Source organism: Triticum urartu, chromosome 2A, assembly GCF_056163025.1.
Source record: "Triticum urartu cultivar PI428250 chromosome 2A, HENAU_Tu73, whole genome shotgun sequence".
Lineage (NCBI taxonomy): Eukaryota > Viridiplantae > Streptophyta > Magnoliopsida > Poales > Poaceae > Triticum > Triticum urartu.
Window position 1 is genome coordinate 10,704,016 of NC_141874.1, and position 25,550 is coordinate 10,729,565.

Genomic DNA, 25,550 nt, shown 5'->3' on the forward strand with positions numbered 1-25,550 from the left:
CTAGTTCGAGAGTTAAGTGACCACTAGTAGAAAACAGGGCTATGGTCACGGGGCAATATTCACATTAGTCCCGGTTCAGTCACGAACCAGGACTAATGTGAGCATTGGTCCCGGTTCATGCGGCTAAGGCATTAGTCCCGGTTCACTCGGGCCCTTTAGTCCCGGTTTAAGACATGAACCGGGACTAAAGGGTGCGATGACCTTTAGTCCCGGTTCGTGCCTCAAACCATGACTAAAGGTGTAATCTTTAGTCCTGGTTTGAGGCACGAACCGGGACTAATGGGGTTGAGACCTTTAGTCCCGGTTCGTGCCACGAACCGGTACTAAAGGTCCCATTTTCAAACTCTACCCCCCTGGTGGATCGCCTTTTCAATTTAAAAAAAATAAAAGAAAACGATGGAAATGTCAAAAAAATAAAAGAAAATAAGTTTCTCATGTGATTTGTGGTCTAGTTGTTGGGAAATTTTGCAAATGTGAATTTTGACTTTATTTGCAAAATCTCTCTGAAATTTCTAAAAATGGGCATAACTTTTGCATACTAACTTGGGTGAAAAAGTTTTTTATATGAAAAATCATCTACTCGAAAAGTTACATACGAATTTAACGGGGGAACCCCGTTAAACATTTGCAAAATCCTCAAAAACCTAATAGAAAAAAAGTTACGGGGCTTTTAAGATCTAGAGTGGAAAAAATCGAAAAATATTCAAACAGTGGGCAAACTGTGGTCAAACAAAGGTCAAACTAATTATTCTAGAATATTAGTGTTACTGAATAATTATTTTAGTTATTTCAATTTTGGTCAAATCTGGTCAAACTGTGGTCAAACTGTGGTCAAACAATGGTCAAACTAATTATTCAAGAAATATTAGTGTTACTAAATAATTATTGTTTTTTAAAACAATAGTTTCAAACTCAAACAGTGAAATATGTCACTTCATGCTCAAGCAAAATTCCTGAAGGTTAATAGGATTGACATCTTACTATTGTCAGGAAAACAACAAGTGCAGACTTGGAGCGAGGGAGAATAGAACCCGGAAGTTAAGCGTGCTCAGGTTGGGGGAGTGGGAGGATGGGTGACCGTTCGGGAAGTTAGATGATTTGGAATGATGAGGGGTGATTAGAGGATAAATTGAGAAGTGATGAGGGGTGGTGATTACAGACTAGAGGTTAAAATAATTCAAAAATTTGAAAATAAAAAAAAAGGAATATAGGTCAAGTGTCATATGGTGAATGGAGATGATGTAGGTCAGAATTAAGGACAGAAATATAGACTTACTTTCTTTTATATAGTACCGAATACACTAATTTTCTCTTTAAAAAAGGAATACACTGATTTCTTTTCAACAAGGGATATGATTAAATTGGGTTGGCTGGCGGAATGCTAGTACCAGTAGCCTTGTGCCGCGTTGCACATGTGTGGTGGGTCCATCCACTGCTTTTACCACCGCTTACCTAATCTGCAAAAGGAGACTCTGAGACATGCATCCACTTGTTATTCTCCGCCCAGTTCTCGCTTCTTGTTTCTCGTCCCTACCTCTGTCACAGCTTTTCTCCCCTCCTTCATGTTCGCACAGCAAGTCTACCATGGATCCGATGAGGTGGAGATATATGATGGCGCTAGGAGTCGGTCATCGTTGCCTGCGCGCTGCACTAATGCGAGAGTTGTCGACGCGAGGTGTTGCCTCGTTGGATGCTTGGCTGGCGCCGTGACGGCCGCCATGCTGTGCTGCAAGCTCCGAGCAAAGGAGGGTCATATGCTAGAATCGACAACACGTGGTGCTGCAACTGCCCTCACCTAAAGCTAGAATCGGAAGGCATGGCTGCTGCAAGCCCATGCTGTTGTGTTGGAAGGACGACTAAGTCATGCTACGATGGGCGGACGAGGTGCTAGAACTGGCTTCGGTGAGAGCTGCATCCGGCAGGGGGTGGTACTACTATGGGCAGCGACGTGACACGACATGCTGAAAACAACCTCGGTGGGAGCTGCAACCGGCATGACGGGAGTTGGATCTGGTGAGGGGGCGATGCTATGATGGGTGGTGACCTAGCACCAAACGTAAGAATGGTCTTCAGAGAGAGCTGCAACTGGCTTCGGAGGCATGGCAGAACTGGCCTCGGCGGAAGCTGCAACCGGCACGGCTGGAGCTGCATCCAGTGAGGGGGAGGTGCTAAGATTGGCGGTGACGTCACGCGAGATGCTCAAACCATCTGGTGGCTACTTGGTGTAAAAAAGAGAAAGGCCAAAAAAAGAAGGCCCAAAAAAAAGAGAAAACAAAAAAATGAGAGAAAAAGAGAGAAGGGGCAATGTTACTTTCCTTTTACCACACTTGTGCTTCAGAGTAGCACCATGTTCTTCATATAGAGTCTCTTGAGTTATCACTTTCATATACTAGTGGAAATTTTCATTATAGAACTTGGCTTGTATATTCCAACGATGGGCTTCCTCAAATGTCCTAAGTCTTCATGAGCAAGCAAGTTGGATGCACACCCACTTAGTTTCAGTTTGAGCTTTCATATACTTATAGCTCTAGTGCATCCGTTGCATGGCAATCCCTACTCCTCACATTGACATCAATTGATGGACATCTCCATAGCCCGTTGATTAGCCGCGTCGATGTGAGACTTTCTCCCTTTTTGTCTTCTCCACATAACCCCCATCATCATATTCTATTCCACCTATAGTGCTATGTCCATGGCTCACGCTCATGTATTGCATGAAAGTTGAAAAGGATTGAGAACATCAAAAGTATGAAACAATTTCTTGGCCTGTCATCGGGGTGTACATGATGTGAATATTTTGTGTGGTGAAGATGGAGCATAGCCAGACTATATGATTTTGTAGGAATAACTTTCTTTGGCCATGTTATTTTGAAAAGACATGATTGCTTTATTAGTAGGCTTGAAGTATTATTGTCTTTATGTCAAATGATAGACTATTGCTTTGAATCACTCATGTCTTAATATTCTTGCCATGATTAGATTACATGATGAAGATTATGCTAGGTAGCATTCCACATCAAAAATTATCTTTTTTATCATTTACCTACTCGAGGACGAGAAGGAATTAAGCTTGGGGATGCTGATACGTCGCCGTCGTATCTATAATTTTTTATTGTTCCATGCCAATACTATGCAACTTTCATATACTTTTTGGCAAATTTTTATACTATTTTTGGGACTAACATATTGATCCAGTGCCCAGTGCCAGTTCCTTTCTGTTGCATGTTTTATGTTTCGCAGAATATCCATATCAAACTGAATCCAAACGGGATAAAAAGGGACGGAGCTTATTTTTGGAATATTTGGAAAATCTGGGAGAAAGGTCAACTGAGATGGTGCCCGAGCAGGCCACGAGGTAGGGGGCGCGCCTACCCCCTGGGCGCGCCCTGACCCTCGTGGGCCACCCGTAAGGCGGTTGATGCCCTTCTTCGGCCGCAAGAAAGCTAATTTTTGGTAAAAAATCACGGCGAAGGTTTCAGTCCAATCGGAGTTACGGATCTCCATATATATAGGAAACGGTAAAAGGGCAGCAGGGAGGAACGCAGAAACAAAGAGAGACAGAGAGACAGATCCAATCTCGGAGGGGCTCTCGCCCCTCCCACGCCATGGAGACTATGAACCAGAGGGGAAACCCTTCTCCCATCTAGGGAGAAGGTCAAGGAAGAAGAAGAAGGAGGGGGGCTCTCTCCCCCTCGCTTCCGGTGGCGCCGGAACGCCGCCGGGGGCCATCATCATCACCGTGATCTTCACCAACACCTCCGCCATCTTCACCAACATCTCCGTCACCTTTCCCCCTCTATCTACAATGGTCCACTCTCCCGCAACCCGCTGTACCCTCTACTTGAACATGGTGCTTTATGCTTCATATTATTATCCAATGATGTGTTGCCATCCTATGATGTCTGAGTAGATTTTCGTTGTCCTATCGGTGGTTGATGAATTGCTATGATTTATTTAATTTGCTTGTGGTTATGTTGCTGTCCTTTGGTGCCCATCATATGAGCGCGCGCGTGGATCATACCATAGGGTTAGTTGTATGTTGATAGGACTATGTATTGGAGGGCAAGGGTGACAGAAGCTTCAGCCTAGCATAGAAATTGATGCATACGGGATTGAAGGCGGGGACCAATATATCTTAATGCTATGGTTGGGTTTTACCTTAATGAACGTTAGTAGTTGCGGATGCTTGCTAATAGTTCCAATCATAAGTGCATAGAATTCCAAATCAGGGATGACATGCTAGCAGTGGCCTCTCCCACATAATACTTGCTATCGGTCTAGTAAAGTAGTCAATTGCTTAAGGGACAATTTTGCAACTCCTACCACCACTTTTCCACACTCTCTATATTTACTTTATTGCTTCTTTACTTACAACAGCTCCTAGCTTTTATTTACGTGCTCTTTATCTTCTTGCAAGCCTATCCAAAAACACCTACAAAGTACTTCTAGTTTCATACTTGTTCTAGGTAAAGCGAACGTCAAGCGTGCGTAGAGTTGTATCGGTGGTCGATAGAACTTGAGGGAATATTTTTCTACCTTTAGCTCCTCGTTGGGTTCGACACTCTTACTTATCGAAAACCGTTGCGATCCCCTATACTTGTGGGTTATCAGAGCCCCCTCCACCGTAGGATCTAAATCGCATGGCCATAATAGAACGCATTTTTATTTAGGTGTGAACCATTTCTCTAGCGCTCGCTCGTCCACCCGCGTTTAAGTTCGGTCCCTAGCCGTAGCCAATAGGGCTTTGCCTCGTAGCCCATCAACCGATCCGTAGTTTTTTTCTTCTCTATTTTCTTTTTAGATTTCAGAATAGTTTCTGTTTTTAGAAAATCCATATCTCCTACAGTTTTAGTATTTTTTTAGTTATTCTTTTCGCATTAGGTTAGAAATTTTATGAAGTTTCTATAGAGAACAAGTTTGGCTATGTTTAAAAACTTGAAATTTTAATTTGCATGAATTTCATTCAAACACTAGATTAGAAATAACATGTGTTTGAAAATATCATTTAAGTTAATTCTTTTTGTAGTTTGTCATAAAAATAGTTGTGTATTCAGTAGCTCTTATGATTTTGTTTTTTACTTTATATTAGAATCTATATTTTAGCATAACAGTATTGTTTTAGTATTTTACAGGATTAGTGCTATTTTCTTTCGTTTTAATTGTTTTAATTATCTGCTTTTGCCTTTTTTACAAGATCTATTTAATTTCTGTTAAGTTAACAATAGACCAATTATTTGTAGTAAAAAATACTTTTATTACTTTGTTTCTTTTATCTTGCTTGAAAATTAGTTTTGATCATTATAGGAGTTTTATAAATGATTTTACTATGATTCTTTTTGCATGGAAATTTTTAGTTGATTTTATTTCTGTTATTTAGTAAAACCTTTATTTTGGTTTTTGTTAAAATTTATTAGTGGCCGAAAATTTATTTGTAGCTTGTTTTACTTGTAGTAAGATGTTGCATTGAGTTTTATTGTTTTCTTTGGTTTTGTTTTTAGGTTTCTTTATGTGTTTCATTGATTGTTTTATTATTAGATTTACTTCCTGTTATAGTATTATTTTGTATGATGGTATGCTTACGTATGTCTTGTTTGTTTTGATAGATTATGCGGAGTGTGACGCTTGTTATTACGAGTCTGTAGAGTTTGAAGATCGTCACCAAGGCAAGTCATTTGATCATGTATTTTATTACCTATGATTTTTATTGCATTAGTTGATATCCCGCCCACACTTCATGCAAGTAGGTGAATTTGATTTTCTGTTCTTGAGTAGTATCATGTGGTAGGTTGAACCCAAATCACCTTGTTACCAATGCCTAGGAACGTTGTAGTTATTTTGCTATGCTTAGTAGACAGGGTTTGTTGAGTGAATTACATGGGAATTGTGAGATTTAGGTTGACGACTACAACCCCAAGACTTCTAGCTCTCAAGACGGACTTCAATTTCACTACTGGGTCGAGGACAGATGGAAGGGCACCCTGGAGTACCCAGTGGTTAACCCAGGGATGCTTGGAGAAGCGCCATGACATCTTGCGGAAAGCTTCACCCAGGCTCGAAGAAACGAATGGATACACCTTGACTGGAAACTTACTTGTTGAGCCACAAGTCAATTGGACTCTGGCTTGGTTGACCCTAGTTGTGACTATGGACGGACGGTGCCAGGAGAGGTAGAAGAACAGTAGGAAATGGATGGGCACCGGTGGTGGCCCAGAGGAACTCTACGGAAGGCCATGTTTCGTTTGTCCCGTCCTCAAACATTAGGCAGTGCGAGGATATAAAAGGAGGGAACGATTCTTGTGGGTAAAGTGCTGAAGACTCTGCAGAGTGGAAATCTCATTGATCAGCCCTATCCCCGGTTACGGACATCTGAGCCTCTGGAATTAGATTTATCTGGAACTCTCAACACCAAAATAATTAATTAAATGCTGGGTTAATAATGACTTTGGTATGAGACACTGGTTGGCGGAACCATCTCATTAACAACAAATACTTTGTAGTAATTAAAAGCAAGTCCTTTTGTTGTAGTATATAAATTTCTTTTCGCAAAAACTTAAACTTGCAGCCCCACAACCAAAATTGCATACATCGATAGGATTTTATTATTGTTTCCTCTATGTGACTTGCCGCAAATTCAAAATGCTGACCTACACGGCTGCAACGTGTCATGATGCAGAGGTTTGTTCTGACTAGGAGTGAGGCTACCATCTATGCTCGGTGATATGCCCTTGGAGTCGTGTGGACTCGCTATCTTCTATGTCTACCGCAGTAGTTTATCTCATGAGTTAGCCTTTGGCCGAAATTATTCTATTGTAATAAAGACTCTATATGAGATTTGATGTAATAAAGCACGTGTGATTGAACTTTGATATATACATCAATGTACTGTGTGTACGATTGAACTTTGATATATACATTAATGTACTCTGTGTGCCAGCCTGATCTTGGGACGGCATAGATACACAGAGACTTGACCGTTTCGGGTCGGGTCGGTACATTTTACTTTCGCATGTATTGTATATTTTGTTTTAACACTCATTAGTGATTGCACGTCAGAATAGCGAGCCATTTTTGTTCTCCCATATAGTATGATCTTAGTTTGTATTTGGCACATGATATATCACTGAAATAGCATGTTACTCTTTATGTATATGCATCTTGTGTCAGCAACCGTGTTGTGATTAGAGTTGGACCAGTCTTGTATTAAGCCCAAGCTTTGATTAAAAAAAGTTCAATGGGGTGGGCGGCTATACAAGCCAGCTCAAGAGATAACCCACTTTTAGAACCTGCCACACTCGTGTCACTTGTGTTATCCCATATGAGATGATACACACGGACCATCTAACCATAAAAACAGAAGCCCACAACTAGAGTGATGTGTCAATTGGTAACTATAATAATTAGTCAAGGGTCCATTGAGGATTTTTTTTAATGTAACTAATTCCAACAAAATTGTTTAATGCTTCAAATTTAACCTTTAAGCACAAATTCCATAAAGAACAAACAAGTATTCATGTTTAAAATTTGAAGTTTAATTCACCGGGCACATGAAGAATTCAAATATTTTGTTACGACTAATTTTCCATAGTTAACAAGTTCATGATTTGTGTTGCTCCTATTGTAGGCATGCACACCTGGTGTTCATGGTTAATCCACATCTAGTCTCGAGCAGCTCGTCTGAGTTATTATTTTAAATTTAGCTAGCTGCGCAAGGCTTGCTGAAATGACAGGTTTAGAATTTACATTGGCCTTACGTGGTTATAGATGACGTCGTATTGCTTCTTTGAGATGACGTCGCTCCTCTCTTCATTTATTGGCTGCTAAAAGCAAGACATTTATATATTCAAGAGCAGCAGGTGAAATCACAAGGACTAGCAAGTTGGTCATTATTTTCCTAATAGTATTTTCTAGCTGAACATCCATTCATGAATGTGCCCTTAATCTCCAGTGTCGTCGAGTGCCTACTTTGCCGGGTATGGTGCCAAGTTTGTAAAAAGAAATGGTACTATAGAGTACAACGACGCACGCAACAAAGCTGTAAGTATATGTCCCAGTGCTCACCATGGAGCTATATTCTACAGATCAATCATATACAAAAGTTGGCACGATAGATCATCTCCACAAAATTTAGGAGAAACAAACAAGGCAGCAAGTTTGTGCTGCATTTCGAGGGCCAAATTTCTAGTTAATTATACTAGTACATGAAGACGTCCAACGTCAAAATTTAATCCATATGGTCTGAGCTGCGAGCTGCCTAGAATCAGAATATATTTTGTCCTACCTTGTGCTTCTCTTGTCTCCATGTTGCTTGCCTTCCCGTGCCTTGGGTGTCTCAGCTTTCTTCTAGATGTGTGCACCTACTAATAGAAAGATCTTGGCCTCAAATACTCCACTTTTCATGAAATACATATATTCACCAATGATTGGTTGGACTAAATACTACATTTATTTGCTTAGAAGGGGAAAGATGGTTGTGCTCGTACGTAGTTTTTCCTAGGACCATTCCAACAGGATGCTCAGAGGTGGGTGGAGAAAAAGCTCAAAAGCCACACTTCCTGTGCTTTCAAAGGATGTAAATCATCTTCATCCTTTCGCTTTTCAAAGCCCCTGAAATAAATACTTAATTTCCTTTATCAGAGATTCACATATTCTCGGTCTCCTTGAAAGAACATGAGTTCAATAAGGGGGTGGGGGTAATTTTACCGTGAACAATGTCCCTAGGTTTGGCGGTAAATGGCAGGTGTGTGAGTTCCTTGTGTCATAAAAAGCTATGTACCTGCCACTATATCTGTTAGAGGATATAACGTTAATATATTGTCACAACACATTAAAAGTCAAGTCTACCTATAACAATAAGCACCATCATTTCTTGAGTTGAATTATGTACTTCCTCCATTTCTATTACCAGGTATCTTTTTAGTGCATGGTGACCAAGACATTGTTGTGAGGATTATTTCCCCTGGTTATAATGTTGATTAGAGCAGTAATTACAAGTAGCTAATTAATGATTCTTGAAGTTTTTATTAGGGATATGAAGTCATACTCTTTCGATAACAAATTGAAATTCTGATCTACCCATAACCTAACAACTGTCATTGCTAAAGTTGAATTCATATATTCCCTCTGTTTCTTTTATCAAGACTCTGATTTTGTGCATGGTTACCAATAAATTTATTTGAGGATTATTTCCCCCGCTTACATGTTGCTTGAAGTAGTAACTAACGGTAGCTAGTTAGAGTGAGTCATTTTGAAGCCCGAACTCCATGAAGTTTTTTTTGAGAAGTTCAAAATGTATACTTTAAAGTTTCAAAAAAATCGTTAATATTTTCTACATGTTTATATGGATGTATTATATGAAGGGTATAAAGAATTACAATGAAATACATTAACATGTGAGCTACATAAAAATTGTTCATTTTTTATAGTGAATAGTCTGTGTATTGTTCCCTATTTTCGAAATCACATATTTTTTTGTGTGTAGATCTCACCTTAATGTACATCATCATCAAACATTACACATGTAGTATACATCCTAATGAAGGTGCACTATTGTTTTCAGAATTCTTTGAAACTTTAAAATGTTTTTTTAACTGAGATCCATGGAGCTCGAGCTCTATTTTGGATTTGCAAAGGTAATTAATGAGTCTTACAGTTTCTGGGGAATAGATTAGAATCTACGGGAGGAAGAAGGAAAGGTACCTAAAAATTCAGAAACAAATACATTTAATAAAAAGGACAGGATGAATTATGTATTGATGGCCACTTACATTCCAAAAACATTAAAAAAAGAGCAAAGGTGAAGCTGAAGTAAAATAGAAATTGGGAAGGAAAAATGAAAATAGGTGGAAATTATCTCGTGTGCTCAGTATGTCAACCTCCACCGGGCTCTCCCGAGGACAACTATTACCTACTGGCCCAAATGAGAAATTTCCGTGAACCCTGGCCCCGTTCATATTTAGGTGCAAAATAGTAATAAGCTCGATCTGAAATACATCGCGTACTTTTTTGAAGGATCAGTCTTTGAACAAAAAATATTCTACTTTAGGCAATAATTAATGTCCCATCAAATAATAGTAATAAGCTCGCTCTGAAGTATTTTATGTCAGTGAGTAATAATATGGTTAATTTATTTCCCATCAAGACTTGACATATACGTATGTATCGATGCATATTATGTATAAATAACACAAGTCGGAATGGATCTTCTTTTTCATAAACTATTCTCTCCGTTCAATAATATAACATGTTCTAACTTTTTTTCTGAATTGGATGTATATAGACACATTTTAGTGTGTTTGCCACTCATTTAAGTCCCTACGTTGTCTATATTGAAATATCCAAAACATCCTATATATGTGAATGGATGGGCGACATAACAATAATATCTACTGATATGTATCTGAAATTTAAATGCGCTCAATGATATGTTTTTACCTGCAACTGCTTATGGGGACATGGCTGGTTTGTAAAAATAAAACACAATTGTGGATTACAAGGACGCACACAAAACTGTAGCTATGTTTTTCCACCGGTCGCTATTGAACTATACTATACAGCTCATCATACACAAGTTGACAAGTTGGCACGATCGATCATCTCCGCAGAATCTACGAGAAACAAACAAGCAAGCACGTCATAAATTTAGTAGGCTATATTCTATTGAAATTTTGTAGTATATGCATACGGTCGGGGTCAAAATTTATTCCATGTGGCCTGAGCTACCTGCTCGCTGCATGTTCAAAGGAAGTGAGGAATTATGCAAGCGACTCTTTGACGACATGCCGTCAATACCTATCAGGTCCTGTACATTTGTCTTTCTTGACAGCCTTCGCTGCCTCATTTGTTAGAGAGACTCTCTGTAAGCGTCCGTATGCATGCATGTGTTGAAGTCCCAACTACTAAGTCACGATAAACTAGTCCAGAGAAATGGAGATTGGAAATCTAACGAATCTCTAACTGCCAAATGAATGAATATACAACGTGTGCATGTCCTACTCATAGTCGACGACGTTATCTTACGGGTGCTTCTAGTTCTACCTGTCGTTGGTTCATGCCCCACGGCCTACAGTCTCATAATTTTTTCTTACTCCACACGAGCGTGCACTTTTGTTATACTATATAGATTCTGGACAATTTTTTGTCTACTTTACGGCTTGTCTGTGTGGATATCTGTGAGCATTAATGCATGGGTGTATTGCTATCTTATATCCCTGTTTAGATTGGCTTTTAAACAATAATTTGGATAGTTGTATCTTTAATCGGACATGATTCCATGCTTATACTTATTTTTTCTTTTGACACACGGTTAAACTTAATAGGAATCCTGCTATTTTTGCATTTGTAGCTTATTTTCGAGCTTGACAAGAAAATATTTGTAAGCATTAACGTATGCTTGGATTGATTTTCTATATGCCTATTTGGATTACTGAATTTGTAAATAAGCATTCCAATATTTGTATCTTAATTGGACACGACTCCATGGTTAAAATGAATTGGAATCCTACCATCTGTCTCTAGAAGCAATCATGTATGTGAATGTTTTTCTTGCACCATATATATTGACGGTGCAAATATGGTACTCCCTCTGTAAAGAAATATTAAGAGAGCTTAGATCACTATTTAGTGATCTAAACACACTTATATTTCTTTACAGAAAGAGTACGTGGAAGTGAAAGAAGAGAGCCGGAAGAGCACCATGTACAATACTGAAAGTGAAGTGTCGAAAAAGAATATGAAGGAATTTGAAACATTGAAGAATACAAGATGTCATATGACAATGTGTTTTACCAGTATATGTGTGTCCTTCTTTGCTTTCCACAACATTAGAAAATGTGGAAATATAATTTTGTATTCATATTATACCTTTTAATGATACAAAACTATTTATCTTCCCTCCATACGTATTTCTTCACCAGTCTTCATCTTATTTTCTCCTAGATAATTGTATTTAATACTAAGAGGTGAATAATTATAGCTTATTCCGCTGGTTGTCACATTGTAATAAACATTAGCTTGTACATTTATGATGCGAAGGTGGTAGGCAACATATAAATTTATAATTCCATGAACTGTTTGCAGAGTATCATAATGCTAAGTACATACAATAGATTTAGTTTGACAATACAATAAAATAACAACTTTTGCGGCTTCTGCCCACACAGACAGTGCACACAACCCAACAACACACATTATATTAGCATTGTCATTGCTTTATTTGTACAGACACACGTTGTTCCCTTTTGTTTTTTGAAGAACCGAGGAATGCACGACCACTGAGGACATGGGATCTACAAAATTCTTATTAGGATATATATTCCTGATAATCGGTTAAAGCATGCACTAACTCTATTAAATTTTCTCATAGAGATGTGCGGCCAGCCGTGGTTTAGCTTGCAGAACCAGGGGTTCAGCTAAGACAAGCGCGCCGGTATTGCTTTCTTGGAGACTGATTCTGTCAACTCCAGGGGGCTTCGTCCAGGAGAATCCCTGCAACATCCTCGCAAACAACATCACTGTGACTGAGGTACCAAGTGAAATTCCGGGACAACCCCTCCTCCCACTACTAAATGAAATAAAACGTAGTCCTGTTTCACTGAGGAGCACATTTGCGGTATTCAAATGCCTCTCGGGCTGAAAATCAAGTGGTTCGTTCCAGATCTTGGGATTCCGACCAAGTCCCATCCGGCTTAAAATGACATGGCTATCCTTAGGGATGGTGTAGCCAGCGATAGTGGTGTCTACCATGGCGACATGGGGTGGGTTAAAAGCATGGTATGCGTGTATGCGGAAAGCTTCTTGGATGCATGACTTGAGATAGTTTAGTAGTGGAATGTCAGACTCCTGGACAAGTTTATCTTTACCGACGACGGTGTCGATTTCATCAGTTGCTTTTTTCATCACCTCTGGCTTGTTCACCATTTCAGCGAGCGCCCACTCAACAGCATTCGATGGGTTATCGATTGTTGCATACATCATTTCCTACATCGATATAGAAAAAAAATGGTCAGTTTTCTATCAAAAGAAAGTTGGGGGATCAAATTCTTCTTGCAGTTCACGAATGCATGCATGGTTGTTTGTTGGATTACTGAATATTGATAGAGGTTGAAATGCGTACTAACCACTATCTGCGCCCGGATATCATCCACGGACAACAATGGTTGGCCATCTGCATCATCTAGATAAACCAGGACGTCCAGAAAGTCTCTGGCCTCTTTGCTTCCACCACCATTCCGAAGATTCGACCTTTCGATGATCCTCTTCTCAATGATGGAGTCATGCAACCAGTTGAGTATTCCCATAGCATCCTTGGAAACCTTCTCATGGCCCTCCAAATCAAGCCCTACAAGGGCTGGGAAGTAGTCGGACACGCAGAAGTTATAGAGGTAGTTGAGGAGCGTGAAGAGAGCGGCAACATGTGCCATCTCATCATGTCCGGGTCCGCTAGCCGACGAACACGGCAGCTCGCTGCCAAAGTATCTCTTACCCAACACGAGCCTTCTTATCATGTTACCACAGAAATGTTGGGCGACATGTCGCACGTCGACGAGGTTGTTTGGACATGCCATGCAGGTTTTGTTGATGTACGTCACAAGGTGGTCACACTCCTCCTGCCGAAGATGATGGAGTTTCTGCTTCATGGACGGGGTGAGGATCTCCGAAGTGAGGACGCGCCTCATCTTCTTCCACTGCTCTCCATGTGGTGTCACGATGGTGCCCTTGTACCCGAAGCTGAACGAACCCGAGGCGAAGGTTGCCGGACGGGAGGCCAGCACCTCGTCCTTCTTCTGCAGAACCTCGCATGCTATCTGCGGGCATGTCACGGCGACGACGTGAATGGCTCCGAGACGGAGGCACATGATGTCTGTGTCCATCTCCTGGAGCAGGCGATGGATCCACCGGAATACGGCCGGCTTGTTCCACCTCATCTGGTGAATGTTGCCGATGAAGGGCAGCGTGGGAGGCCCGGGTGGGAGCTGGTGTTGCTCACTTTTGACAGACAGTAGAATTTTTCTATTTTTGAGTGCAAAAAAAAGTACGGTGACCATGGTAATGACCAGCGTAGCAAAAGCCGTAAGACTTGAGAATCCGTACATTGTTTGCGAACTCATTGCGCATGAGCTAGCTGTACGGATGCTATGAAGTAGGATATATAGATGGAAAGTTGTGGAATAGGATGTACTGAATAGATTTGTGTTCGAAGACACTCTTGCTCTTGGTGCATCTAGCTCGTTTCAGAGGGTATTAATAGGACGAAGTGCTAGCTAGGCTCCAACTGGCCCAAGTACTAAAAAAAATGTCAGATGTCTAAACATCGTAAGGGAGCTATCTCCTGTCCATATCTATATATATGTTATGAATATTTATTTATTGATCGGAGACTCTTTCAGTACCCCAGATTAACTCACATCATTCAACTTGTCGCCACAGTTGGATGTAAGCGAAATGGCTAAAATAAAATAAGGATGTGACTTAACAACAATTAAATTACCAAAACAAGAGGCAAACATGCAACCATGTTCATCTCATCGTCGGTACAGGCTAAACTATCTTCACCGTGATTCTATAGTGGGTCCGAATTATAACCTCTGAAATCTATCACACGTAAGTTGATATAAGTACATATATACAATGATTATTAAGTGCATATGTAATATAACTCTGTCTTGTCTAAGGATTTCAAACATAAGAATAATCGCCGTTGCCACCCTTGGCAACAGTAGGACCGAAGGCACCCCTGCCGACTTCCCGGAGCGCCCCTGCCACCGAGGCCAGCCAAAGGCGAGAAGCGCTGAACCGTTGTGCTCCACCCGCCGGAAGAACCTCCAACCACAACTCTGAACAAGGGCTGGCCGAACCTCCGCCACTGTGCCACCACCGCGACCAACCAAGGAGGCCCCTGTCAACGTGGCTGACTGCAGACCAGGTCGCCAATCGCCCACGCCACTATGAAGCCGGATCTCGCCGATGCAGCCACCATCCCCGACCTCCAGCACCCACCACCAGCCAGGAAGGCCATCGCAGAGGTGGCCACCCGCTGCCCGCACCGCCACCGTCCCAATGACCCAGTAGCGCCGCACCACCTCGCGGCCCGCCGCGAGGAGGTAGAGGTACCCATGCATCGCCTCTACACACCGTGCCGCCGTGACACTCGACCCCAGCGCGATGCTCCAGCTCGGGGAGCCGGCCCATGTCGGCGCCTACCGAGCGGGAGGACACAGAGGCCCCACCACTATTAGCGACGAATGGGCTTTGCCGATCCACGCCCTTGGGCGGTGGCGAGGGAGGAGCTAAGGGCAGCGCTGATTTAGGGTTTGCCCCAGCCGCGTCGCGGGAGTGGCGCGCGGGGAGATCGCATCCTGTCGTACTTCTTCATTCGAAGTATACCGGTCCAAATTAGTTGTATATAAACATATGTGTAGTGATATATAATTTCCATACAAAATTCATAACAACGACACATGAAATATTCACTTAGATATATGTATGCACTTTTACGAACCGAGTACAAAAATTTCCTTGTAAATTTGAGACTTTGTATATAACAAAACTTTAGTTTAGAGATATGATGTATGTAACACAATTCAGAAATAGAGACAGAAAAAATTTGATACACTTCAATTTTTTCGGTAAGTGCGCCATATGAATATTGTATTATTAAAATAACAAGCAAACAAAACAAGCCACCATATTTGTTGACATAGGTAAATTACTTCCATCACCTACATTATAACTGTTGAAATGTTTTAGACATAGATGCACCCTCCCCCCCCCAGTCACCCACACATCAAGCTGGTAGATTTCTTACACTTGTTCCAAAGACATCAATGTCGGGTACCTTGAAATACACATCGAAGTGAGCAAATCCAGCTCGAGCTATCCAAAGAGCTGGCTCCGTGGTAAATCGAGTTCTGAACGTGTGTTTGAGCTAGGTTTACACATGTTGCGGTGCGTCTAGTGTTCCACAGAACAAGGTTCTATGTTTCGAACTTTAACCATGCATCGGTATCTTTCCTAAGTTAATCTCAATCCTGTACTTAGGACAAGCGTCTTCCAATTTTTGAGCAAGCAAAACTTCTTTCAGAGTTATAGTGTCGGTCCGTTATTGTCGGCATTTTTTTACAGCTTTAAGGACAGGATTTAGCAGAAACAAACCACTATTTCAAATCAGCTATGAAAAACAGCCAAAATCTGATTCGGGAAATTTCCAGTGTATTTCTCTGAAGCACGTCACGGATTACTTCAGTGTCAATGTTGATTCAACGAATCAGCTTTGCCGTCACAGTGAATCCACAGCTGATTCTATGAAGCTGAAGCCCAAACAAACGATGACTTAGGATTAGTTTGTCTATGAATGGGAAAAAGATGTGTCGGAACAAAGCCGAAGAGTGATTGGTTAAATTGTTGGTTGCTGTAAGGGTTTTGATGTAAGTTTGCCTAATGTTCCATTGCCATAGACTAATTTAATCGAGCGTTAGATGAATTTCATTGGGTTCAGATGCACCTAATTCTTCAATACCACCCCCGCCCCTGGTTTGATAATCTGGATCCCCTTACTTAACCAAGTACAAACTTGCGAATCAGTTCCATCGCGGTATCATGGAAGCTTTATTGACCTAGCACCTAACAAGTTGCATGTACTAAGAAGACATGTATGAATGGAAAGAACCAGCTTAAAAAGAATGACAATTTGCTAGTCGTTCTGTTCTCTTCCTGCCCTAGAATATGGAAGTGTTGCAGCCGAGAGGCATGCATGCATGTGAGTCTTGCTTTGGCAGATAGCAAATGCATCAGGGAGCTGCCTCATCTGTACGACGTCATCAGACGTAAACACATAAGGCCAACATAACTACTTCATAAATGGGCAAAGCCAGTGTTTATTAATCCGTGAACCAGTGGAATAAGCTTTGAAAGGAAATAGGCCACATTGATCACAGCTGCTCAACATGAATCTATCCTATTGCATTTTTTTCATAGAGAATATATGCATGTGGAACTTTCAAAATTCCAATTTGCATCGCAGCATATTTGCTCTTTTGGTTTAATAATAGATAAACCTTACAATGATTTAGTAGTTTTTATATCCAAATACAATTAACTAACAGAAAATAAGATAGGAGAACTGCAGCTATTAATACATGAAATTTCCAATTTGCATCAAAAACATAATGATCATTAAAACATAACATCATAAGAGCATCTCCACTCGCGCGCCAACATGCCCCCAGGGCTCTTTTTTTAGCGCTGGCGCCTAAAAGTCGCGCCCCCAAGACCTTGTTTATCGCCGGTTTGGGCCGAAATAACAGCTGGCGAACCCGAGCCGAACCCAAGCCCCCAGGGGCCGCCGGCCGAAGTGAAAAGGCACCTGGGTCCGCTCTGTCAGCGAGAGACGGCCCTTTTTCCCGCCGATCCCCCGCTTTGCCCCCTACATTTCCCTCCATTCCCCCCTTTTGCCCCTCTTCTCCCGCCAATTTTCTCCCTCTACCCGCCATCCGGCCGCCATCCCGCCGAAGAAGTATACGGTCCCTTGCGCCGCTGCTGTTGCCGATGCTACCTAGCCGAAGCAGAGGAAGCCGAGGGCGCCACCGGCAAAATCATCGGGCAGGTCGAACGCCGAATGAAAGGCGGAGGTTCAACGCTGGGAGGCCTTCACCACCGACCGACGGAACTGGCTCAACTCCAAGAGGGCCCGGGACGCGGCCGCGTCAGCGGCGGAGCAGGCAGAGGCGTCTCGCACGGGGATGATGAATCCACCCGGCGGCCAGGGCTCGCAAGCTGCCTAGAGCCAGCAAAGCGTCGGGTCGCCGGCCAGCTTCTCGCCGTCGCCACAGCCCTGGGGGTGTACACCCTTGCCTGGCTCCGCCGACGGCGACGCGCACGGCCGATTCAACCCCAACACCACCTTTCCGCATGGCCAGCGCGCCTCGCCCTCCGGTCTGAACCCCGACCAGCGCACGCCCACGCCGGTGTTCGCCGGCGTCCGATACCCCCCCCCCCCCCCCCACACACACACACCTACTCACCGCCGGCTTACGCTGCCTCCCTGACGCCGCCTCTGCGCCGTGGCGCCCTGCACTTCTCACAAGCCTCGTCGTCGCATTTCGGCAACCCCGACGCGACGGAAGCCGACATGGATGAGATCATCACGAGCGGTTCGGCCACCGCCGCCGCCTCCCCCGGGTTCCAGGCGCAATACGATACAATGGACCTCGCCGGCGACATGGACAACGAGCTCGACTATGGCAAGGAGGAGGAGGAGGAGGAAGAGGAGGAGGAGCCGGCGCATGCTCAGGCGAGGAAAGGGGAAAAGAAGAAGCGGGGGGCTAGGACCGGCGAACCGCGCGTCAAGTGGACGTCCAAAGAAGACGAGTGCCTCGCCGAAGCATGGAAGACCTTCTGCCTCGACCCGATCACCGACACGAAACAGAACGCCGACACGTACTAGGAGCGCATCAAGTCGGAGTTCGACGAGCGCAAGTTGGTCGACCCCTACTTCGCCACCATCCATACGCAGCCCGGCTCGAAGGCCACGGCGAACCATTGGGCGCTCATCCAAATGGCGTGCAACAAATGGCATGTGATCGTCGAGGAGGCCGCACCTTGCCCGGAAAGCGGCGCCAAATTTGAGGGACAGGTATGCACAGACGCCGGCTCTCGCTCCTTTTTCCTCGTGTGCATCACCGACATTTGTTCTTCGGCGCAGATGGTTCGGATGTTCGCCATGTACCGCCAGGACAACAGCACCGACAAAGAGTTCAAGTACCTCCATGTGTTCTCCCGGATCGAGAAGTGCGAGAAGTGGGCGGATGTCCGGCGCACCCTCGCCAAGGCCAAGGATACGTACAAGCCGGACGCGCCCACACCGGGCGCGGCGGAGGGACGCCCTGACGGCAACAAATGAGCCAAGACGGCCCAGGATGTCGCACCGGCTACCGATCGGCTGCAGGCGTCCATCGAGCAGTGCATCGCCAACGCCAAGAACCACGCCGCCTAGAGGGAAGAGAAATCCAAGGCGCGGTGGTCGGCGTTGATGACGAGCAGCGCTGTCAAGCTCGACCTGCTCTGGACCAATGTTGCCCTGCTCCGGACCAACGTCGCCGCGAAGAAGAGGAACACCGACCTGGCGTTTTTTATGGGGGCGGACAAGTCGACGATGGACGTGGAGGTCAAGGCGTTGTAGCTGGCAGAGCGCGACCTCATATTGAACCAGATGCCATCGACCACCGCGCCAAGTCCCACGCCGACCCCAACGCCGCCGCCAAGCTCGAGCGATGATGCCTCCACAAAGGCTAGCACACAAGCCGCGCCGACGCTGACCAGCCCGCGCACGCCGACTCCTGCCAGTCCGACGCCGGAGGACAACGCTGCCGTTTGATGCATTGTCCTTCCTTTTGAATGCCGAACTTTCGAGTATGATTGATCGCCAAACTGTGGCATGGTGATCGCCGAACTATGTGGCAGCCGTTGATCACCAAACTTGTGTCGTTTTCTTGGGTTGCGGAAAATGTCAAATTTGAATTTATATGCGTCTTGGGGCCGAAACATGGGGCGTGGCTGGAAACTAGATCGCCCCCAGGGCCAGAAAAGCGCGGGCCGAAGGGCCAAAAAAGTGCCGGCCGGTGCGCTGGGGGCCAGACGAGTGGAGATGCTCTAAGGCCCCTTATATCCCTTCCGTGTTTTAAATCTCGTCATGGTTCTTTCCGCACCACTTAACTTTTACTATCATGCATGGTGCTCTTCAAGCTCCTTTATTCGAGTTGCATTTTCAGTACAATATTTTGCAGAATTGATATTTTGCAAGAACATGCATGCACGCACAATTCTGTGTAGAGAGAAATAACATGCACGATGCCAACTAAGTTTAACCATGGATCAATTAAATTAATATATATTTGGAATTCTAAATACAAAATATACAAATAGGGATATAAGAAATCAATACAACCACACATTAACGCTTACAAATATTTTAGCTTACTAGATTGAAGAGAATGTTAAAAATGTTGCAGCTATATATATAATACTCTTCTAAACCATTCACAACAACTGCATGTGATCTATTATAGAGTAAAGTGTGCAGGCTCTAGTAGAGGAAACAACAGTTATGACTTATGAGAAGACTGTACACATAAGTATCAGGGAGCATGAACCAAGTACAGATAAGTATCGCCCAGAGAAATTGCAAATGATGTATATTCCTTCATTTGGTAGAGAAGTCGGTGGAAGGTATGGAATTTCTCGGCTGAAGGTCAGAAAGAAAGCAATCGCCAGTGCTCTCGGTTCCAGCAACGAGTCTTTTCTCTGAGAATTAAGGAAACAAACTAACCTTGTCTGTCTATGTTCACCTTGACATGAAAGACTCTTTTCCTAACCTGACTGTTCTACCTGGCTAGTTCACTTCACTTTTCGAGGGATCCTCGATTGGAGTTCACTTGTCTATGAGTGTCCGAACAGCTTCAGATCCTTCCAAGGCGCAGGGGTTCTCTCTCCATTCACTTTGAGCTGGGTTTCTTGTGATCTTTTTAGTAGTTTTTCCGACCAATTTTATGGTAAATTAAGTCGGCGTCCTTCCTTGCAGAGGGTTGTTTTAGACACCTACCCACCAGAAACTTCGCTTTGCGACCCAGGTATAACCAAAGCCTTCCACAAAGGAATATTTACTACTGGGTCCATCACGTGTCCAGATACCGGTGCATCCGTTGTCGTTTCCCCATCGGCTGAAGTTGGATCAAAGTCGCTGGATGCGAATGCTCATTATAGAAAGAACTAGGCCTACTTAGGTAAACAGGCACCCCATCACTACCGTAGTAGTTGAAATCTCTAACTTAGGTGTTAGTGATTCGTTTGATTTCCCATCTGCATTTCTGAACTAGTTTATCATGGTTGATTAACTGGGACATCACGACATGCATCAATACGGACGCTTTATTTGGCAGTTAGCTATGGCACCTTCCTACAAAGAGTCTCTAACAAATGAGGCAGCGAAGGTAGTCAAATAAAGAATAGTAGGGCTAGCTGTCAAGAAAAGCAATTCACTATAGTACAGGTCTACTAGATCTTTATTGCCGGCAAGTAGCTAATCGGTCGCTTGAATGATTAATCACTTTCTATGAGCAGCTAGCGAGCAGATAGCTCAGACCACAGGGATTAAATTTTGACGCTGATCGGCCGCACACATCTACTACAAAAATTAAATAGAATATAGCCTACTAAATGAGAGCCGCGTTTCGGTGCCCGGGTGCATCTGCACCCGGTCAAAAAAAATCGTAAAAATTCGAAAAAATTCAAAAAATTCCAAAAAAAATTCATTGTGGTAGACAATTTAATGCGTGAGGTACGCTCCAATTTTCAAAACATTTGGACTTCTGTGCAGCTCTCAGCAAAAAAGACAAATCAGACCAGAACAGTATACGAACAGTACACATTTTTACAGACCTCCGATTTGTCTTTTTTTCTGAGAGCTGCGCAGAAGTCCAAATGTTTCGAAAATTGGAGCGTACCTCACGCATCAAATTGTCTACCACCCTAATTTTTTTTTGGAATTTTTTGAATTTTTCTAGTATTTATTTTGAGTTTTTTTCGTGAGCGCAGGTGCAGATGAGCTCGGGCTCAGATTCGAATTTTCGCTACTAAATTTAGTACATACACTGTTGAATATAGTTCCTTGGTGGCCGGTGGAAAACACAGCAACAGTTTCACCATGTGCCTGCTTGTAATGCATAGTAGTATTATCTCTACAAACTAGCCATGTTCCCGGCCGCAATTGTGCATAAATTACCATTGATTATATTTACTTTTGGGCAAACATTAGTATATATCGTTTTGGTTTTTACGAGTAAAAAAAGTGCACCTCTCTTGTGTTTGTTCTACAAATTATACATAAGCAGAATAGAAGAATGGATGTCAAGTCTTGATGGAAAGTTAATTCAAGATATCATATATTACTTAACGGCATACAAATTCGGAGCGGTACAAATCGACGCTAGGTAGCTTTAGCCAACATGTTGATTGTGAGTGATACACCGTATCAATACAGATTGGTGAAGATCATATCGCGGGAAAATCAATATATGTATGGAATTATGAGAGTCAACCAAATTCACAAATATTGACCACCGCTACTGGAAAATGCAACTTTGCATAGTGCCCTATTGTTTACCATATTCATGATGAGTGTATAATATAGTTTCTTGGCTACTGGTGGAACATATAGCTATATTTTGTGTGCAAGCCATTTAACAATGTTGCAGGCATGGGTATTTTCGTGCCAAATTACCCTAAATAAATGTCTTGGTTACCATGCACAAATACACCTGATAAAAGGGGTGGAGGGAGCACATGGATTCAGTTTGAGGATTTATAGTTCCTATATTTTAGGTAGAGCTGCCATTTCCATTTGATGTGGAAAGATTGGCGCCATATAGTAATTCCCGTCTGAGCCCAGGCTCATCTGCAACCGATGAACAATAAATTCAAAAAGTTCAAAAAAAAAGATTTTTTTTTGGCATTGAAGATGCTCCAATATGCAAGGTGCGTGCACATGTTTTAGGAGAAATGACATTCGAGGGGCTCTACACCTAAAAAAATTAAAATCTTCTCCAAATAGTGTTCTTTTTCAAAGTTTCTCCGAGACCAGAAATTTATTTTTTGTGGAGAGGTCCTCGAATGTCATTCGAGGGGCTCCTAGCACATTGTTTCATCTTCGATGCAAAATGATTCAGATTTAATTCACAAAAAAATATTTTAATTGAATTTACTGCACCTTGGCACCGAATCACCGCACTCAACGTCATACCCCTATTCGATAAAGTGCAAGTACACAGCAATGATGAGACCGAGAAGCTGAGACCCCCCCCCCCCCCCCCCCCCCCCCAATTGATAGAAGACATGGAGGGCAAGCAACATGGAGACAAGATACCCAGTAGATATTCTGAATCTAGGGAGCCGGTATCTCAATCCACATGGAGTAAGTATTGACACCGGACGTCTTCATATACTATTTACATAAGTAGTAATATGGCCCACAAAATTTAGTACAAAATCGCTAATTTGTTTGTTTCTCCTAGATTTTGCGGAGATGATCAATCGTGCCAACTTGTCTATGATTGAACTGCAGAATATAGTTTATTCACATCCGTGTCTTCGTAGTCCATAGTCCTTCGTAGTAGTATTTTGTTTTACAAAAATGATGCTCGTAACAACTTGTCAATTTGCATTGATTAAGAAGATATGCATGAACGGAACTCCAGCATAAATCGATATTTAAAGGCAGCTGAACGGCATGCATGCATGTGAGTTTTGCTTTGGCAGCTAGCAAATGCATATGGGAGCTACGTCATCGCCGAGAAGCAACAACACATCATCAATGACCACCTAAGGCCAACGGAAATACCAAACCTGCCTTGAGCTGTTGAGCAGCTAGCTAAATTTATGCTAATGACTCAGGGGAGCTGCATCTCAAATAAGAGGAACACAAATCCTATACTTGTTAGGGAAACTACAACGGGGACCACAAAACAGACGACAACAAATGTCCGCGGAAATGACCGGATGTTTCCGTGGATAATGAGCGGGGTATCGGCTATCCAACCGTAGTCATCAAATTTAGAATGTAGGCTATGACTGACAGTGGGCTAGGCGGACTGAGAGGAAAGAGAGGTGAGAGTGAGACACATGGATTATGGGGACATGTGGTCCAACTAACAATAGGCGAGCTGGATGTACAAACTCTCCTGAACCTACCCCAGGTTAGTGCTGGTTTGAGGGATTTCGGATGTCCGGACCGGTCCGGACAAATATGATGACTCTTGCTGTATGGCTTAAAGTGTCTAGACCTCCCGGTTCACACATTTGCAGGCGATATGGTGATCCTCGCTGGAGTTTCCCTTTGCTAGCTGCACGCCATGAGAGCAGGCAATGTATCAACACTTGCAGCAAAATGTCATAATGTGCTGGCATAGTGAATAGTTAAAAGACATGCATAAAAAAAAGTTCTACATACGCCTGAAGATTTAAAATAGAAATTTAAAAACAAATATATTATTCGGTATGGAAAAATATATGCTTCAAGCATAAATTTGAAGCATTAAACATTTTTATCATATTAGTTATATTAAAAAAATCCCTTTTGAGAAGTGCACCTTTGAGTAATACCAATTAAAACATCACGGTTGCCGTCTTGTCAGTGGGTTCTCCTTTGAGCTAGTATCATGTGGTGCCGCCCACCCATCTTAAATCCATCGATTTATTTATTTTGTGAAAGACTCAATGCGTGAAGGGAGCTATGTCATTTCAAAAAAGTCCACCTAATCAGCACCATGTCATCAATGGTACCCAAGGCAACATGAAACACTATGAGCATTCACCAACAGTTATAAGATAGGTGTTGGTAAATTTATCATCTAGGACATAGCGATTATGTGGCACGTAATAGATGAGAGAAGAGAGCAAAGTTGTATGGTATTTCACCAACAGCCCTTGCACAAGCTTCAAGGTGAAACTGAGAGAACTCACATTTATTTCCCACTCCTATTAGATACTCAATCAATAAGATGTCGTACTTAGATACAACCAATTGAAGTAATTGTACGACATCTTATTGGTTGATGATGTTGAGTATTATGTTTAGTTAGGAAATATAAGATAGACTAGGATATGTCTCAGCTTGTTTTGTATTTCAAGTTGACCATGTACTCCTATATATATATGCCTATGAGGCTCAAGCAATACAACAATGATTCCATCAAATCCCTTTCTCCCTTCTAACATGATATCAGCCTAATCGATCCTAAACCCCAGCCGTCACCGCTTCCACATCCGCGCGCCACCCCTGGGGCGGTCGGCCTCCATGACCGCCGCCGGGGGCCGCGTCACACGTACCTAGGGTTCGTCTGCCGGTCGTGTCGACCGGCTGCTCTAGAGAGTCGTTTTCTCGATCCGTTGATCGGGGTTTTTCTCTCTCGCAGGTTGTATTGATTGGCGTTTCTTTTTTACGTTCCGATCTAAAATCGGTTTGCGTCACTCACCTCCATTTATGCGCATCTACTTCATCGTCTTCTGTGGGATCGGTAGCCGCACAACGCCCGAGCTCTGCTGCATGTCAGCATGCTGCTAGGCAGCCGCTAGCGCAGTCGTGCGTTGGCCTGCTGTCGCGCGCCTGCGCGGGCGTGCTGCATGGCCACGCGTGACTGGTTCCGCGCATGCGGCCGCCGATCGTTGCCTGTGTTGGATTTGCTCCTTGCATGCGTGCATGGATCTTCTTCTTTGCACAACGTGTGCACATGCATCAGCTTGCCTGCCCCACATATATCCGGCCCTACCCTGTACCGCTGCGTGATGCATGTGGCCGGATTCCGTGAAGATTGTCTATGAGTACAGCATCCCTCCACTGATCGAGTAACGGGCTGCTGCTGCGTCGCCTCATCGGACCGTAGGGCCACCGCCCCGTGGTTCTCCCCGTGGCTGCACCGATCAGCGCCGCCGCTGCGTCGCCCCTTCAGGTCGTAGCGTCGCGGCATGTGGTCTCCGTCGCCGCCCTGAGGCTGTTCCGGCCCGTG

The 25,550-nt window shown here is 43.3% G+C and overlaps 1 protein-coding gene across 1 annotated transcript; it reads right to left on the reverse strand.

Annotated features, from left to right (window-relative positions):
- Positions 1–12,345: 12,345 nt before the first annotated feature.
- LOC147982843 (tyrosine N-monooxygenase-like) lies at positions 12,346–14,066 on the reverse strand. Its single transcript, XM_087539370.1, has 2 exons — positions 13,116–14,066; positions 12,346–12,975 (listed from the first exon to the last, which is right to left on the reverse strand). Exons 1-2 carry the CDS (start codon positions 14,040–14,042, stop codon positions 12,346–12,348), a joined length of 1,557 nt encoding a protein of 518 aa, XP_087395496.1. The 5' UTR covers positions 14,043–14,066.
- Between the last annotated feature and the right edge of the window lie 11,484 nt (positions 14,067–25,550).